The following is a 20016-nucleotide window of genomic DNA, read 5'->3' as shown; positions in this document are numbered from 1 at the left end:
TAAAGAGGCAGATTCAAAGCATCAGTGATACTAGATTGGTAAAGCCTTGCAATCCAGCAGCATCCATAAAAGAATATAAAATGAATATATTATTTCTCTCATGGAAGCTACTTCTTGGAATATATACTAAATATTTTCACTTGTACATAATATGCCTCAAGGATATTTATCACAATATTATGTATAATTTTTAAAATTAGAAAAAACCATTTGATTTGAACTGGGTAAATAAATTATAGAACTCATAGTATGAAAAACCACATAGCGACTAAAGAAATGAAAAAATCCAGCTGTATTCAATGTGATAGAATTATGGTCCCAAAGAAGGCTCTGAGCTCCAGTCTCAGGACTGTGAACATGCCATGCAGCATGGCAAACGGGCTTTGCAGATGTAGTTAGGGTTGTGAGTTACTGTTGCCTTAAAATACAGAGATTACCTTGGATCACTTAGATGGTCCCAATGTAATTGTGTGAGCCTTTAGAAGCAGAAGAGGCAGGCAGAAGAGTCAGTGAAACAGACCTAAAGCATGACAAGAATCTAACGTGCCTTTTCTGGTGTGAAGATGGAGAAGGCCAGGTATTGAGACAATCATAAGCAGCGGAATAAGCTTGGAAGCACATTCTTTCCCCTGGCCTGCAGAGAGAAGCGCAGCCTAATGATACCTCGATGTGGGAACTGTGTGAGTCTATTCACGCTGTGTCTCACTCTGACCTACAGAACTGTAAGATAACGTATGTTGCCATAAGTGTTTGAGTTTGTGGTAATTTGGGATGCAGCAACAGGAAACTAATACATCAATGGAAAAAATTTCCAAGGTGTATTGTTAACCAAAGAAATAAATAAGACTGCAACATAAAAAGAAACAAATGCACTTAAGTATATTGCATTATTTATATATTTTACGCTAGACGCCACATAGCCTCAGCCACAGCCATCATCCCTTCTTTCTGATCACTGATCTGTATTTCAGCTTGTTTTCTAAGACATGACAAATAGTTTTGAAAACCTTTGAAAATACTTGCTGTGGTTAATGCTCTGAAGTAGCAGAATTGACCCAGGAGAGCACAGTAGAAATGCATGAGAACACAAATTAAGTACTATACATGAAAAAACAAACTGAAACACTTGTTAGTGAGTGAGTCTTTGACAGGCCTGAAAACAAATGACATTCAAGTTTATCCTTGAATGTGGAATTTTGGATTCCTAATTTACTTTCCCATATAATCCATGTTTTGAGTTAATTAGACTGAATACATTATGTTTGGAAATAAATGCATCACATTTTGATTAGTAACAGCAGGTTGGTCTGGGTGTAACAGACAGAATTTTATGAATGACCCCCATGTATAATTAGCTCTTATAATAAATGCCCATCCATCTGAGTGTTGGTAGATTCTACTAATGTGATGAAGCAGCATTCCTTGGACTATATTAATTTACATGACAACAGGAAGATGATTTTAGGCAGATTTAATCAAATCACATGTACCCTTGAAAAGCAGAGAGTTTTCTCTGGTTGGCAGCAGAAAAAGAAGTCAGAGATTTGAAACACTTTCTCCCTGAGGTTGTGGGGAGGCACATGGCAAGGAATGAGGCAGCCCTGAGGCGCTGAAAGCAGGCCCTGGCTGAAAGCGCAGGAACAGGGCCGCCAGCCGCACAAACATGTGGAGGTGAACCTGGCCAGTGAGGTGGGGAGCTCAGTGAGTTTAGAAGCAGATTCCTCCTCAGAGTTTCCAAATAACCACCCGCACAGCTAACACCTTGGTTTCAGTTTTGTGAGACTAAGCACGGAACCCAACAGAACCCTCTGACTTTTGACCTACAGAACTGAGAGATAATCAGCTGTTTCAAGCTGCTAAATTTGAGGTAATTCGTTAGTCAGAAATAGAAAAACAAATATACTGGGTATTTTGCAGTTAGTAAATGGTAAACTGTTCATGGGATTCTGCAAAATACCCAGTATATGAACAGTTTACTGTTGGATATTAGGAAAAGCAAGGAAATTTCAGAAGAACCCCTATTTCTGCTTCATTGACTACACTGAAGCCTTTGACTTTGTGGATCACAGCAAACTACAGAGCATTATTAAAGAGATTAGAATACCAGACCACCTTACCTGTCTCCTGAGAACCCTGTATGCAGGTCAAGAAGCAACAGTTAGAAGCAGACATGGAACAATGGACTGGTTCCAAATTGGGAAAGAAGTACATCAAAGCTGTATATTGTCACCCTGCTTATTTAACTTACATGCAGAATACATCATGTGAAATGCTGGGCTGGATGAATCACAAACTAGAATCAAGATTGCCAGGAGAAATATCAATAACCTTAGATATGGAGATGATACCACCCTAATGGCAGAAAGTGAAGAGGAACTAAAGAGCTTCTTGATGAAGGTGAAAGAGGAGAGTGAAAAAGCTGGCTTAAAACTCAACATTCAAAAAATGAAGATCATGGCATCCAGCCCCATCCCTTTATGGCAAATAGAAGGGGAAACAGTGGAAACAGTGACAGACATTTTCTGGGCCTCGAAAATCACTGCAGATGGTGACTGCAGCCATGGAATTCACAGACGCTTGCTCTGCTCCTTGGAACTGAATATTCGTGTCCCCCCAGAATTCATATGTTGAAGCCCTAATCCCCAGTGGAATGTTATCTGGAGCTGAAGCCTTTGGAGGTAAGTTTGGAGGTAAGTTTACATGAGGTTGGAGGGTGGGATTCCTGTGATGGAATCAGGGCCCTCAGAAGACAATGGGAAGACCAGACTTGCTCTCCCCTGTGAGGATAGAGCGGGAAGGCTGCAGTTGGTAAACCAGGGCAAGCCCGCACCTGGAATCAGACCAAGCTGGCGTCCTGTTTGGGGACATCAAGAACTGTGGCAATGGCAATGGCACCCCACTCCAGTACTCTCGCCTGGAGAATCCCAGGGACGAGGGAGCCTGGTAGGCTGCAGTCCATGGGGTCGCTAAGAGTCAGACATGACTGAGCAACTTCATTTTCATTTTTCACTTTCATGATTGGAGAAGGAAATGGCAACCCACTCCAGTGTTTTTGCCTGGAGAATCCCAGGGACGGGGGAGCCTGGTGGGCTGCCATCTATGGGGTCGCACAGAGTCGGACAAAACTGAAGCAACTTAGTAGCAGCAGCAGAACTGAGAGAATAAATCCCTTTTCTTTAAGCCTTCCAATCTGTGGTATTCTGTTACAGTAGCCTGAACAGGTTAACAAAGCCGTTGAGGCGAAACACCTACAAAGAACCGCCCTACCCAAATGAAACTAGTGACCCTGTTTCTTCTGTTGAGAAACTCTCAGTCTTAGCCAAAGTGAGTAAGCTGGATTTTTTGTGAGCACTCCTTGTGCAGAAGCTACACGCTTGAGATTGCACCAAAGACAAGACATCAAGCAAAGTCCTGTTTCCATGACTGGTGGTGCAAGCAATGACTAGGCCTCTGTCTACTGGTTACTTTGACATCTTCCATTGAATGATACACTTCTCATTTATGAGGCAGGCAAAATACTTTGTAAACCTTTTTCAGAATTTGTTTTTGAATTATTTAATAATACTAAAATCAAAATCCCATATTCAAGGAATGAAGTTAACAAGACTATTATTATAGTAATACCTGAAAGTGCTTCTTCTGAACCAGAAATATAAAAACTCTTCCAGATAATTATTCATTTTTTCCACAGTATTTCTGAATTAACTGCTCCCCAAATAATTTCTTTTTAACTTCAGCCATGAAATTAAAAGATGCTTGCTCCTTGGAAGAAAAGCTATGACAAAGGTAGACAGGGTATTGAAAAACAGAGACACTACTTTGCTGACAAAGGTCCATCTAGTGAAAGCTATGAATTTTCTGCGACTGGGAGGAGCAACCCCACGCCCAAGGCCGGGGCGGCGGCCGGGAGGAGCAACTCCACGTCCAAGGAGTGGTGGCTGTGTGGGCGCAGGAGGGCCTAGAGGAGCCATCCCACATTGAAGGTCAGGAATGGCAGCAGGAGGAGATACCCCTCATCCAAGGTAAGGAGCAGTGGCTGCGCTTTGCTGGAGCAGCCGTGAAGAGATACCCCACGCCCAAGGTAAGAGAAACCCAAGGAAGATGGTGGTGTTGTAAGAGGGCATCAGAGGGCAGACACACTGAAACCATAATCACAGAAAACTAGTCAATCTAATCACACTAAGACCACAGCCTTGTCTAACTCAATGAAACTAAGCCATGCCCGCGGGGCAACCCAAGACGGGCGGGTCATGGTGGAGAGGTCTGACAGAATGAGGTCCACTGGAGAAGGGAATGGCAAACCACTTCAGTATTCTTGCCTTGAGGACCCCATGAACACTATGAAAAGGCAAAATGATAGGATACTGAAAGAGGAATTCCCCAGATCAGTAGATGCCCAATATGCCACTGGAGATCAGTGGAGAAATAACTCCAGAAAGAATGAAGGGATGGAGCCAAAGCAAAAACAATACCCAGCTGTGGATGTGACTGGTGACAGAAGCAAGATCCAATGCTGTAAAGAGCAATATTGCATAGGAACCTGGAATATCAGGTCCATGAATCAAGGCAAATTGGAAGTGGTCAGACAGGAGATGGCAAGAGGGAATGTTGACATTCTAGGAATCAGCAAACTAAAATGGACTGGAATGGATGAATTTAACTCAGATGACCATTATATCTACTACTGCGGGCAGGAATCCCTCAGAAGAAATGGAGTAGCCATCATGGTCAACAAAAGAGTCCGAAATGCAGTACTTGGATGCAATCTCAAAAATGACAGAATGATCTCTGTTCGACTCCAAGGCAAACCATTCAATATCACAGTAATCCAAGTCTATGCCCCAACCAGTAACACTGAAGAAGCTGACGTTGAACAGTTCTATGAAGACCTGCAAGACCTTTAAGAACTAACACCCAAAAAAGATGTCCTTTTCATTATAGGGGACTGGAATGCAAAAGTAGGAAGTCAAGAAACACCTGGAGTAACAGGCAAATTTGGCCTTGGAATGCAGAATGAAGCAAAGACTAATAGAATTTTGCCAAGAAAATGCACTGGTCATAGCAAACACGCTCTTCCAACAACACAAGAGAAGACTCTACACACGGACATCACCAGATGGTCAACACCAAAATCAGATTGATTATATTCTTTGCAGCCAAAGATGGAGAAGCTCTATACAGTCAACAAAAACAAGACCAGGAGCTGACTGTGGCTCAGATCATGAATTCCTTATTGCCAAATTCAGACTTAAATTGAAGAAAGTAGGGGAAACCACCAGACCATTCAGGTATGATCTAAATCAAAGCCCTTATGATTATACAGTGGAAGTGAGAAATAGATTTAAGGGCTTAGATCTGATAGATAGAGTGCCTGATGAACTATGCAATGAGGTTCATGACATTGTACAGGAGACAGGGATCAAGACCATCCCCATGGAAAAGAAATGCAAAAAAGCAAAATGGCTGTCTGGGGAAGCCTTACAAATAGCTGTGAAAAGAAGAGAAGAGAAAAGCCAAGGAGAAACGGAAAGATATAAGCATCTGAATGCAGAGTTCCAAAGAATGGCAAGAAGAGATAAGAAAGCCTTCTTCAGCGATCAATGCAAAGAAATAGAGGAAAACAACAGAATGGGAAAGACTAGAGATCTCTTCAAGAAAATTAGAGATACCAAGGGAACATTTCATGCAAAGATGGGCTCGATAAAGTACAAAAATGGTATGGACCTAACAGAAACAGAAGATATTAACAAGAGGTAGAAAGAATACACAGAAGAACTGCACAAAAAAGATCTTCATGACCCGGATAATGATGATGGTGTGATCACTCATCTAGAGCCAGACATCCTGGAATGTGAAGTCAAGTGGGCCTTAGAAAGCATCACTATGAACAAAGCTAGTGGAGGTGATGGAATTCCAGTTGAGCTGTTTCAAATCCTGGAAGATGATGCTGTGAAAGTGCTGCACTCAATATGCCAGCACATTTGGAAAACTCAGCAGTGGCCACAGGACTGGAAAAGGTCCGTTTTCATTCCAATTCCAAAGAAAGGCAATGCCAAAGAATGCTCAAACTACCGCACAACTGTACTCATCTCACACGCTAGCAAAGTAATGCTCAAAATTCTCCAAGCCAGGCTTCAGCAATATGTGAACCATGAACTTCTTGACATTCAAGCTGGTTTTAGAAAAGGCAGAGGAACCAGAGATCAAATTGCCAACATCTGCTGGATCATGGAAAAAGCAAGAGAGTTCCAGAAAAACATCTATTTCTGCTTTATTGACTATGCCAAAGCCTTTGACTCTGTGGATCACAATAAACTGTGGAAAATTCTGAAAGAGATGGGAATACCAGACCACCTGACCCACCTCTTGAGAAACCTGTATGCAGGTCAGGAAGCAACAGTTAGAACTGGACATGGAACAAGACTGGTTCCAAATAGGAAAAGGAGTACGTTAAGGCTGTATATTGTCACCCTGCTTATTTAACTTCTATGCAGAGTACATCATGAGAAACACTGGACTGGAAGAAACACAAGCTGGAATCAAGATAGCCAGGAGAAATATCAGTAACCTCAGATATGCAGATGACACCACCCTTATGGCACAAAGTGAAGAGGAACTAAAAAGCCTCTTGATGAAAGTGAAAGAGGAGAGTGAAAAAGTTGGCTTAAAGCTCAGCTTTCAGAAAACGAAGATCATGGCATCCGGTCCCATCACTTCATGAGAAATAGATGGGGAAACATCGGAAACAGTGTCAGACTTTATTTTTGGGGGGCTCCAAAATCACTGCAGATGGTGACTGCAGCCATGAAAATAAAAGACGCTGACTCCTTGGAAGAAAAGTTATGAGCAACCTAGATAGTATTTTCAAAAGCAGAGACATTACTTTGCCAACAAAGGTCTGTCTAGTCAAGGCTATGGTTTTTCCAGTAGTCATGTATGGATGTGAGAGTTGGACTGTGAAGGCGGCTGAGCACCGAAGAATTGATGCTTTTGAACTGTGGTGTTGGAGAAGACTCTTGAGAGTCCCTTGGACTGTAAGGAGATCCAACCAGTCCATTCTGAAGGAGATCAGCCCTGGGATTTCTTTGGAAGGAATGATGCTAAAGCTGAGGCTCCAGTACTTTGGCCACCTCATGCGAAAAGTTGACTCACTGGAAAAGACTCTGATGCTGGGAGGGATTGGGGGCAGGAGAAGAAGGGGACGACAGAGGATGAGATGGCTGGATGGCATCACTGACTTGATGGACGTGAGTCTGGGTGAACTCCGGGAGTTGATGATGGACAGGGAGGCCTGGTGTGCTGCGATTCATGGGGTTGCAAAGAGTCAGACATGACTGAGTGACTGAACTGAACTGAACTGATGATTTTTCCAGTAGTCATGTATGGCTGTCAGAGTTGGACTATAAAGAAAGCTGAGAGCTGAAGAATTGATGCTTTTGAACTGTGGTATTGGAGAAGACTCTTGAGAGTCCCTTGGACTGCAAGGAGATAATCCAGTCAATCCTAAAAAGAATTGGTCCTGAATATTCAGTGGAAGGACTGATGCTGAAACTGAAATTCCAATACTTTGGCCACCTGATGAGAAGAGCAGACTCATTTCAGAAGACCCTGATCCTGGGAAAGAGTGAAGGTGGGAGGAGGGGTCGACAGAGGATGGTTGGATGGCATCACCAACGCGATGAAACTTGAGTTTGAGTAAACTGCAGGAGTTGGTGATGGACAGGGAGGTCTGGCGTGCTGCAGTCATGGGGTCACAGAGAGACGGACACAACCGAGTGACTGAACAACAACAACAAATGGGTCAAAGACATCAAATGTAGAAGATTCACACTGATCCATGTAATTCAAAAGAAGACTTCATCTTCTGAAGACAGAGAATGCTTCAGCTTTGGGGCAGGCAACCACTACGAGAGAGCACAGATATAAACTTCACGGTCCCGCCCCCACGCTTCAGTAGATAATCCACGAAAGACAACACGGAAAGTGTCAGCTAGAGTCTCACCTAGTTACTCTGCGATCCTTGGAAAGAAGCACACTTGCAAAGAAGGATCACTGTTCACCTTCAAGCCACAATACTTTGATGTTTCCCACTCAACATTCTTCCTAAAAGGGGATCGCTGTCAAAGGAATCTTTCCAGCTGGGAGTCATTCCCTTGCAGCCCATACAAGAGGCTGTCACACATAAACTACATCAACATAAAGAAGAGACTGTCCTCCCAGAGACCCCATCGTGGGTGGTAGAATTCTTTGCTCAGCTTTTTCTGAATTTCAACTTTGCAGAGCATTGAGGGTCAGAGGAACAGAATACACAGATGTGCAATATGGCATAACAGGAACAGAAAATAGCCCAAATTGCCAATTAGAGTAAGGTTTGTTTAAAACAGAAAAGGTATCACGATAAAGTGATAATATCCTTCCTCTCATAGCCAACGCACACCTGCTTGGAATAAGCATTTTTAAATAGAATCAAAACATATCACCTCACTTAGAACCATATTCCCTTATAGGTGAAATCCCCATCTTTTTTTATTCCTCTTTATTCACATTAATCTTTGTAGATCATCTATATAAACAGAAACAATGCATGCCTTTGTGCTGTTCCCACCACATAAGGACATTCTGGGTAGTCCTCTTATGACTACATTTTCCTTTTTTATGCTTTAAAAAAAATACTGCCACAAGTAACTAGAAAAGTCTTTCCTGCCCTTTCCTGAGGTCACTCGGTTCTGCTGCTCCACAGTCAGGGATCCCGTGGCTCTCATTCCTTTAGCAACTGAGATCTGAGCAACAGTTGCGCATGAACTTCTCAAGACTGCAACGCAAGGACATTAAGTGAGAAGCAGCCGTGTCTACTCAGCAATCTCATGTCCGTAACCCTTCAACAGGCTTCTGCAATAGTGAAGACATTCATCTCAATTCTGAGGTATTTCCTTCAAAGGAAGGTAACTTAGATGCTACTTTTATTCTCTTTTTCCAGGTTAAATTTTCCCAGACACAGGGACTGTGTCTCATGTTTACTTTCTAAGGTCTCCTCAGGACCAATAGCACGTGCTGTGTGTGGGGAACATGGTCACCCTGAGCTAGAGGCTTTGGTTGGTCTCTTAAAACGTTTTTTTAGTTTTTCCTGGTGTTGTGTTAAGAGATCCAACCAGTCCATTCTGAGGGAGATCAACCCTGGGATTTCTTTGGAAGGAATGATGCTAAAGCTGAAGCTCCAGTACTTTGGCCACCTCATGCAAAGAGCTGACTCATTGGAAAAGACTCTGATGCTGGGAGGGATTGGGGACAGGAGGAGAAGGGGACGACCGAGGATGAGATGGCTGGAGGGCATCACGGACTCGATGGACATGAGTCTGAGTGAACTCCGGGAGTTGGTGATGGACAGGGAGGCCTGGCGTGCTGCGATTCATGGGGTTGCAAAGAATCGGACACGACTGAGCGACCGAACTGAACTGAATTGTGTTATTCATCATGTTTTCAGCTGGAGGAGAGGCAAAAGAAGAGTACAAAAGGGAAATATGTAGGAGAAGGAAACAGAAATTGAAGAAAAAAGCCACTAGAGAAACTATGAGAAGGCAATGAGTGAAGCCTGGAGAGCAGGAGGCAGAGGGGAGGGGAGAAGGCGCCGCGCTGCAGGTGAGGGGGCCAGCTCACCGGGGATCTGGCCAACACTGCAGGTCCTCTGCTCTACACGCTCCCCACTCTGGTTTACTGCTCATCCTCTCTAAGTCTTCACATATAAATAAGTCTTCACTAGTAAATACTGACAGTGCAAGTCCAAGGGGAGCTCTGCATGGGCTTAGCTATTAGCATATTTCACTCACAACATCACAAACCATGTTGCTTCAGATGATTTTCATTTCTTGCTGGATATCTCAACCTCTTCACTGGCCTCCCTGCTCCTGGACATCAGGCTACCACGAGGAAGGGTGGTCCTGTAGTTGAAGTCCCTCAGGCCTTCTCAACCACAGAAACACAGACCCTCTTTCACAAATCATGCAAGCCTCTTAGGACAGGTTCCCTGCGTCTCACTCAAGCCCCAGTTCTCAAGTGAGCTTTACTTTTTAGCAACATCCAAAGACCAGCAGTTCATGCCTTTGCCTTTGGTTTATTATGATCTATAACAATTTATTGGAGAAAAGGAATAGTCCTGAAATTTCCTTTCTTTGCATACTGGTTGCCTACCAAACAAGAATCTTTTTCTTTTAAAACCCAACACAGACATAACCTCCTCTGGCAATATTTTTCTGATTCAGTTTCTTTCTAGATGTTTTGAATAGCTTTGCTTTCTGTAATGTCTTTGAATTTGCAAAATGCATCAGTTGGTACACATACATATTCTTACAGCTATGTGTCAATGTGTCTATATGCTCTATAAACTAGTGAACTTCTTAATCTCTGCATCCAAGATTTTGGCACATAGCAGAGAATTAGCTAATGGTTGAACTGAATTACTGACATTCTTCAACATTTACAGAAGCACCAAGTCATTTAGAATGTAACAATTGACATGATGTTTTATATATAGAAATTGGAAAATTTCTAGACATGTACTTCAGAATTTATTGTGATTCAACTGGTAATCAAAAGAGAGAAGCCCACTCAGAATTTTAAAAACTTTTGATATTATTATCATTGCCAATAATGATGTACAGAAACATTCCATACATTAAAGAAAACTACCTCCCTCCCAGGCATTAGTTTTAGACCTCCATGTTCTTACTACTGAGCTATAATTTTAAGAATATAGGTTATTTATTTTTGCTCCAATTTTTTTTTCTGATAAAATGTCCCTGCTATGCCTGAGCCACTGATCTATTTTAGTCTATGTTTATAAATAAAAAACATTAGAATATTAACAGAATTGTATGTTATTTCTTCTCTGATAGATGTAATCTCTCAATTCTTAGAAATTACATTTACTTTTTACTGGTAAAATTCTCATTATAATATTTTAATGCCTTCAGCCTTGCACCAAATCCATCCTCCAGAGATCAGTGCTCAAACAAAAATAATAAGAGACAAAATCTCCCCAGAAAAAGAGTAAATATCACAGGAACTGACAAACTCAAACAACAAAACCACCCACATTTGCTGTTCTAGTCTCTCAATGCTTATTAACTCCTCAGAAGAATCTTTTTATTGACAATAAGTGGACCCAAGCAGGAACAACATTCACAAGAACAAGAGCCAGAAACAAGCTTATTGTTAGTAACCTTAAACCTCACTGTCCCTTTGAATCATACTTAATCCTGATTTAACAGTATGTGGGGGCCTTCCCATGGTGCGGTGGTAAAAAATCTGCCTGCCAATGCAGGAGACACAAGAGATGTCGGCTGGATCCCTGGGTCAGGAAGATCCCCTGGAGAAGGAAATGGCAACCCACTCCAGTATTCCTGCCTGGAGAATCCCATGGACGGAGGAGCCTGGTGGGCTGCCGTCCAAGGGGTCACACAGAGTCAGGTGCGACTGAGCGACTAGTACGCATACACACGTCACGTTGGTATGTGTTTTACACTCAGTGAAGTTCAGTGTTTAGACAAGCGCAGCACCAGAATCTCTTTATCCAGGAGTATGCCCTTCATGTCACATTTACAAGGGTGGAAAAGTAGGCAATGTGCTCTGACACATAACCATTATTAGTATATACTCAAAACTTTATTCAAGAGTGAGTTCAGTGTCTCTCGCTTCAAGTAACAAGACACACAACTTAAAGCGGCAGAAATACCAAGAGGTGTCAAACAGAACTCTAAATGCATTCTCTGCCTTCTTCAGCACAGTTATGTTTCTCTTCATAATTACAAGAGAGCAAAAGCAGCTCCCAGCATCACAGATAGACTCCAAGATGACAGTGAAGAGGAGAGAAGACCTTTCTGCCCTTGGTTCTCCTTTTATTAAAGGGAAACTTTTCCAACAGTTCATGAATAGATGGCCCCTCAGAACCCACTGGTGAGGGTTGGGTCATACACCCTGGGCAGCAAGGGAGGATGAAGAAAGAAGTTTCAGCCCTTTCCGTCTCTATGAAAAGTAGGCTGGCTCTGTCACCAGGAATTAGGGGTCAGACGGAAGCAGGCTTAAGCGTGTGGAGCAGTGTGAGCTGCATAACATATATGTCGCCCCTATAAGCACAGAGAGCAAGTTTTTAATGCTGCTGCATTTGTTTTGCTTTCATTGACCTCCAGAACCATTTCACACAAATTAGTAAAGACTACGAAACCTTTAAAGAGTCTATGAATAGAAATAAAAATTTTGAGAACTGATTTTTGTTTTCAAATAACTTACAGTACCATTTATTAAGGTATCGTCTCTCAACTTTAACTTTGCCTTTTACAGTCCTTTGTGAAGCTGGGACTGTATTACCAGCCACATTCTTCCTTGCTGGTTTCCTGTGTGACTGTTTTAGAGGGCACCAGGGAGATGGTGGAGGCTGGAAGAGGATGAAGCCCTTGCTCCCTTTCTGAGCCTTGCAGGGGCAGATCCTTTGGACAGCAACCATTGTTTCCAGTTTTTCCAGCACTCTCAGAACCAATCCCGGGCCCCTCTTCAGTGACACCCGCACTGGTTGGCCAGACCACTCTTCTCCAAAGTCTGAGGAGCAGCTTCAGTGGCAGCTCCTCACAGTCGGCCTGCACACAGGACTACAGAGCTCCTCCTTTACACTTCTAAACTTTAATCATCCAGCCTCTTTACTGGGTTTCTCCAGTCCAAAAGGAGGCTGCATCTCGAAGCTGCTACCTCTACAATATATCAGCCTAGTGTTGCCCTTTTGTCTTTCCAGTTCTTCAATATCTAGCGTTAATTCTTTATCTTAATTCTAACAGGCTAAATTTATTTCTTTTTTAGGGGAGATTACAGATTTTAAAAATTTAACGAAAGGAACTTCCACTATTTCATCCTTTTTTGCATCCTTATAATCATGTTCATTTCCTCTATTTCTTCAATGTTCAGACACCATATTTGTCCCATAACCTTAAAGGGTTAGATGACTTTGTTTGCAACTCTTCATGCCCATCACTGTAATATTTAAAACAATTCAAACAAAATAATCTATTTTTTTGAGATAGCAGACATATTTAGTATTTCTTCAACCATTTCCTTTTATTTTGTTAAATTCACTGTACACTCTATATTGCAAGTTTCTCCAGGCTCTAAGTTCACGGCTTTGAAATTAATATACGCTCAAGAGAACTGTGGTTAGCAAAAGAGAGAAGGCAGCATCAGAGGCAGATAAAAGAGAATGACGGTGATTTTTCTGAAAATAGAGGAACAGTAGGATATCAGTGGTAACAAGGAAAGGACTAGAGGTGGCAGAAACAGTGAGCTATCAGAGGAGAAGAAATATTTCCTGGTTATCTCTATAAGTAAATAGAAAAGAGAGCTTTAAGCTTTGGCCTTGTGCTTCATGACAGATGACATGATGACACTTCCCAAATGTTCAGACTGACTAGACCGTTTAACTTGGGACAACCTGGAATTTATTTCAAGAGGCTGAGTATCAAGAAGGCTTAAAGACTGTACTTAAAGACTAACTGAATGAATTCAAACCCAAAGAGGAAACATCTTTCATATTCACTGTCAGTTCGGTTCAGTTCAGTTGCTCAGTCGTGTCTGACTCTTTGCGACCCCATGAATTGTAGCACGACAGGCCTCCCTGTCGATCACCATCTCCTGGAGTTCACTCAGACTCAGGTCCATCAAGTCGGTGATGGCATCCAGCCATCTCATCCTCAGTCATCCCCTTCTCCTCCTGCCCCCAATCCCTCCCAGCATCAGAGTCTTTTCCAATGAGTCAACTCTTCGCATGAGGTGGCCAAAGTACTGGAGTTTCATATTCACTGTAAAAGCTTTTAAAAATGCTATTTGAATCTAAAAAGCACAAGAAGCAAGATTACAGTTACACAAATAGTGTGAAATATTTGGGGCAAGAATTAAGATGACGTAGGGGCGAAGAGAAGGGTTTTAAGGTTTGTCACCTAAGGGATATAATTATGCTTGCAATATATTTCCCAAGTAACTTGAAGTTTTCAACCTCTGTGGGTTCAAAAACCAGCATAGATACAGTCTTTAAAGTGCGTGATTCAGAAGAAATGTGAGCTATATCAATGATTACTTAAGAGTTCCCAACTATCTTATTTTTTATAGCTCTCTATAGCCATGTAGCTGACAATAAACTATTTCATAAATGTCAGCTACTTCTCACAAGTTTTAAATTTCTTCTTTCTACCTATGAAACACTAAGAAAAAACACATTAATATTTTCTCTAAGTTAACCCTTATTTTCAGCAATCAGAGAAAATTTGATTTTTTTAAAATTTCTCTCAAAGAATGTTTGACTTGAATGTAGTAACCTGCTTCCTAAACTGGAGCTTTGTAGAGCTTTGTGAGTAGGTAAAATAACACAGTTTTTGTTTTAAATTTGCTCTGGCTTTAGATTCAATAAAAGGATCATCAAAGTGTCCAAGGATGTACTAGACACCATTGAATATATGGGAAGATTTTCACCAGTTGAGTCTGTTTTATCTAGACAAATATTCCCCTACTAATTCAATACAATTGAACTAATAATTACATTTTGTGTGTGTGTGTAAATAGAGGTGCATGTTTCCATCAGCTTATAAAGCTTTATTCCAGTTTAAAGTGTTAACACACTTCTTCTCCCTTGCAAAAAATTGTCAGAATTTATTCTCCTAATTTACTCATTTCTTTTCTTGAAAGAAAAATCAACAACCTCTATGCTCTAAGGTCTATATTTATCTCTTTGAACCTTTTCCCACTTCCTTACTAAACAACAAAAACAATAAAGAGCAAAATTCAAGAAATGCGGAGAGAAAAAAACAACCATAGGCACCAAAGGCTGATCTTATTCAAAACAACAGAATGAAAATGATTCTTACAAACTTATGGCATTACATATGAGGACTGCATCTTTCAGAGTCTGAGTTATCAACAGAAAACACAAATTCGTTCAACATTTTCTAGTAAATATTTCATACAGTTTTTCTGTAAATTTTATGGTTTGTCACTGAAATATACTTCTTCAAGATGACTCTGTAAAAGGAAGACATTACCGAGAGTTACACTATTGCTGTCGCTTCATACTTACAGCAACTGCCTCCAAGATCTGTTTGACGGCATCTGCAGCATCTCGTTCACTATAATATCCCTTTTCCACAATCCTAAAAAAAACATGAAATGCTCTCAGACACATGCATTCAATTGAGCAGATGTTAAAAGAAGTTAAATTAATGTTAAAGAAGATTTATCTAAACAATTACAGCAGGCTACCATAACACAAGGGGAAAGATTTCCATAAGTTGGCAATCTAGAAGTCTTTAGGTTTATTTAGGAAAATGGAAAACATTTATTTTGCCTAGGCTTGAAGTATCCATCCTGTTGGGGACAAAAAATTCTTTTCAAACTCTGTGTTGCAAATAATTTTAAACCTATAACAAGTAGACAATATACCATGAACCACCTCATTTAATTGTCATACTGCTTCAGCAATTATTAATTCATGGCCAATGTTGCTTTATCTATCCAATTACTTTCCCTTCTCGTCTATTATTTTAAAGCAAATATCAGACATCATATAATTTCATTCATAAATATTTAAGGAGGTATCTCTAAAAATAAAGGATCTTTTAAAATCATAACTACAATGCCATTATCATATCTATACATGACAATTCCTTAATATTGTCAGATATGCAGTTTCAACTTTATAATTGTTTTTAAAATTGGTTTGTTTGAATCAGTATCAAAATAAAGCCCATGCAACTGATTGGCTGACATGTCCCTTATTCTCTTTTTATCTGCAGGTCCTATTTTACACCCCCTATGCCCTCTCATCTGCTTTTCTTTTCCAAATAAATGACTCGCTCCTTTTCCGTAGATTTGGGCCAGACATTTTCTTTTGAAATTAAAGTCTTTTCTTTTTTTTAAGAGAATTTTCCTGAATTAGAATGTGTCATATTTTTTTTCTTCCATTGCTTTGGATTTCTTCTTTGGGGTATGGGGTTGCACAGAGTCAGACATGATTGAGGCGACTTAGCAGCAGCAGCAGCAAGAATTTTTCTACTTTATGGGCTCAAATAAACAAAATAAGGAATGAAAGAGGAGAAATAGCAGCAAATACCACAGAAATACAAAAAAAAAAAAAAGAGAGAGAGAGACAGAGAATAACATGAACAGTTATATGCCTACAACTTGGACAACCTAGAAGAAATGGAAAACTTTCTAGAAATAAACCATCAAGACTAAATCAGAAACAAACCCGTCAAGACTAAATCAGAAAGAAATAGACAATCTGAACAGATGAATCACTAGTATTAAAATTGAATTTGTAATTAAAAAACACTCCCAGCAAACTTAAGTCCAGAGGGGAGCTGGCTTCACAGGGTAATTCTAGCAAACACATAAAAAAGAATTATTATCTATCCTTCTCAAACTATTCCAAAAAATGTAAGAGGAGGGAAAAGTCCAAAATTTATTCTAAGAGGTCACCATTACCCTGATACCAAAACCAGACAAAGGTAACACACAAAAAAGAAAATTATAGGCCAATATCTGATTAATGTAGATGCAAAAATTGTCAACAAAATACCAGTAAACCTAACTTAGCAATATATTAAAAGAATCATACACTATGATCAAGCAGGATTTATTCCAAGATGCAAGGATGGTTAAATATTTGCAAATCAAATAGTGTGCTGCACCACATTAACAAAAGGAAGGATAAAAATCACATGAACATTTCAATAGATGCAGCAAACGCATTTGACAAAATTCAACAACCATTCATGATGAAAAATCTCATCAAACTGTGTAGAGAGGGAACACATCTCAAAATAATAAAGGCCATTTAAGACGAGTCCACAGCTGGATTACAGCTGGATTAAAAAATCCAACATTACATTCAACAGTGAAAAGCTAAATGCCTTTCTTCTAAAATTAGGAACAAGATAAGGATGTCCATTCTCTCCACTTTTACTTAACACAGTATTAGAAATCCTAGCCACAGAAATCTGACCAAAAAAAAAAAAAAACAAAAGTAAATAAAAGGCATCCAAACTGGGAGGGAAGAGGCAAAATGGAACTTCTTGCAGATGACATGACACTCTATATAGGAAGTCCTAAAGTCTTCACAAAAACATGATATGAATAAATGAATTCAACTAAGTTGCAAGATGTAAGATTAATATACAGAAATCTATTTGCTTTTCAATACACAAATAATAATCAGAAAGAGAAAGCAAGAGAATAATCCTGTTTAAAACTATGTCCAAAAAATAAAATACCTAGGAAGAAACTTAACCAAGGAATTGAAAGAACTATACTTTGAAAACTATAGAACACTGATGAAGGAAACTGAAGAAACTGCAAAGAAATGAAAAGACAGCCCATGTTCTGAGATTAAAGAATAAATATTGTTAAAATTCACAACCTACCCAAAGCAATCTACAGATTTAATGCAATCCCTATCAAACTACCCATGACATTTTCTACAGAACTAGAACAAATTATCCTAAAATTTCCATGGAATCACAAAAACCCCCAAATTTACAAAACAATCTTGGGAAAAAAGAACAAAGCTGGAGGTATCATGCATCTTGACTTCAGACTATACTACAAAGCTACAGTAATCAAAACAGCATGGAGGTGGCACAAAACAGGTACCTAGATCAAGGAACAGAATAGAGAGTGCAGAAATAAACCTACACACTTATGGCCAATTTCCTGTGGTCATGTATGGATGTGAGAGTTGGACTGGGAAGAAGGCTGAGCACTGAAGAATTGATGCTTTTGAACTGTGGTGTTGGAGAAGACTCTTGAGAGTCCCTTGGACTGCAAGGAGATCCAACCAGTCCATTCTGAAGGAGATCAGCCCTGGGATTTCTTTGGAAGGAATGATGCTAAAGGTGAAATTCCAGTACTTTGGCCACCTCATGCGAAGAGTTGACTCATTGGAAAAGACCCTGATGCTGGGAGGGATTGGGGGCAGGAGGAGAAGGGGATGACCGAGGATGAGATGGCTGGATGGCATCACGGACTTGATGGACGTGAGTCTGAGTGAACTCCGGGAGTTGGTGATGGACAGGGAGGCCTGGCGTGCTGCGATTCACGGGGTCGCAAAGAGTCGGATACGACTGAGCGACTGCACTGAATATGCGACAAAAGAGTCAAGAATACAGAGTTGTGAAAGGAGAGTCTCTTCAGTAAATGCTGCTGGGAAAACTGCACAGTTACTTGTAAATGAATGAGATTTGAACATTTCTTCACACCATTAAAAAAAATGAATTAAAGATCTAAATATAAGACCTAAAACCATAAAACTTCTAGGAGAAAATCTAGGCAGAAAACTCTTTGACATAAATCATAGCAATATTTTTTCAGATCTGTCTCCTAAGCAAAAGAAGTAAAAGAAAAAATAAGCAAGAGGGACCTAATTAAAGTTAAAAGCTTTTGCATACCAAAGAAAACCACTGACAAAATGAAAAGACAAGCTACTGAATGGGAGAAACTATTTTTAAATGATATGCCAATAAGGAATTAATATCCAACATATATGGGCCTCCCAGATGGCACTAGTGATAAAGAATCTGCCTGCCAATTCAGGAGATGCAAGAGACTTAGGTTTGATCCCTGGTTTGGGAAGATCCCCTGGAGAAGGGAATGGCGACCCACTCCAGTATTCATGCCTGGGAGATCCCATGGACAGAGGAGCCTGGTGGGCGATAGTCCACGGGGTCGCAGTGTCGGACACGACTGACAGACTGAGCACGCATGCACCCACTGACATGTGTGACAGCTCATGCCAGTCAGTGTCAGAAGAACAGGCAACCTGGTTAAAAAACGGGCAGAAGACCATAACAGACTTGTTCCAAAGACATACAAATGGCCAATAGGTATATATAAAGATGTTTACCATCACTGACCATCAGAGAAAAGCAACTCAAGCCACAGTGAGATATCTCCTCATGCCTTTTAGAAAGGCTATCATCAAAAACCCCACAAATAGCAAATGTTGGCAAGGATGTGGAAAAAAGGGAACCCTTGTACACTGTTAGTAGGAATGCAAATCAGTAGAACCATATTTGACAACAGTATAGAGGTTCCTCAAAAAACTGTAAATAGAACTACCATATGATCCAGCAATTTCACTCCTGGGTATATATCCAAAGAAAATGGAAACACTATTCAGGAAGCTACATGCACCCAAATGCTCACAGCAGCACCACTTACAATGGCCAAGACATGGAAGCAACCTCAGTGTTCATCAACAAATGAATGGGTGAAGATGTGGGGCACAGGCATAGTGGAGTATTAATCAGCTGCAAAAATGAACAAAGTCCGGCCATTTGCAACAATGTGAATGGACCCAGAGAGAATTATGCTTTGTTACATAAATCAGACAGAGAATGACAAATACTCTATGTTATCACTAATATGTGGAATATAAAAAATAAAACAAACTAGTAACGTACATAAAAAAAAAACAGAAACACATTCACAGGTAGAGAGAACAAACCGGTGGTGTATGCGGGGAAAGGGGAGAAGGGAGGCCACGACAGGGGCAGGAGACTGAGACTTGGACGTCCATGCGCAAAGCAGACGAGCAGCAAGGGCGCCAGCACCGCACGGGCGGACTTTCTAACAACACTAAATGGATATACTCTATAGAAATGTTTAATCACTATGCTATGAAACTAATACTGCAAATCAAGTACACTTTAAAAAAAGTTTTTATACTTTTGATTTATATTGTTCTTTTTTCTACGATTTTCTTAATTTTAGTTTATTTTGCATTAAGTTATAATTTCCTTCCTTTTCTGGGCATATCCTCCAACCATGCTTTCACCACCTGAAGGGACCCTATTCTACTTCTTGTTTTCTATCTTCTTATAATCATTTTGTTTTGGAATTAACTAAGCCATTTTCGCTGCTTACTTTTAAGGGAAATTTGTTTCTCAACCTTTTTACAGAGTTATAGGTCAGGATATCTATTCCAGTGTCACA

At 40.4% G+C, this 20016-nt stretch overlaps 1 protein-coding gene across 1 annotated transcript in view; it reads right to left on the bottom strand.

Moving 5' to 3' along the window:
* CAMK4 (calcium/calmodulin dependent protein kinase IV) overlaps positions 1–20016 on the bottom strand; it is a 273926-nt gene that overhangs the window by 73403 nt on the left and 180507 nt on the right. The window contains exon 5 of the mRNA XM_069592674.1: positions 15104–15176. Coding sequence (XP_069448775.1) covers positions 15104–15176 — 73 coding nt within the window. The remainder of the gene's footprint in view (positions 1–15103; positions 15177–20016) is intronic.

The sequence above is a fragment of the Ovis canadensis genome, chromosome 5, assembly GCF_042477335.2.
Source record: "Ovis canadensis isolate MfBH-ARS-UI-01 breed Bighorn chromosome 5, ARS-UI_OviCan_v2, whole genome shotgun sequence".
Lineage (NCBI taxonomy): Eukaryota > Metazoa > Chordata > Mammalia > Artiodactyla > Bovidae > Ovis > Ovis canadensis.
Note: the sequence above shows the minus strand (reverse complement) of the source record. Positions and strands in the feature narration are given on the sequence as shown.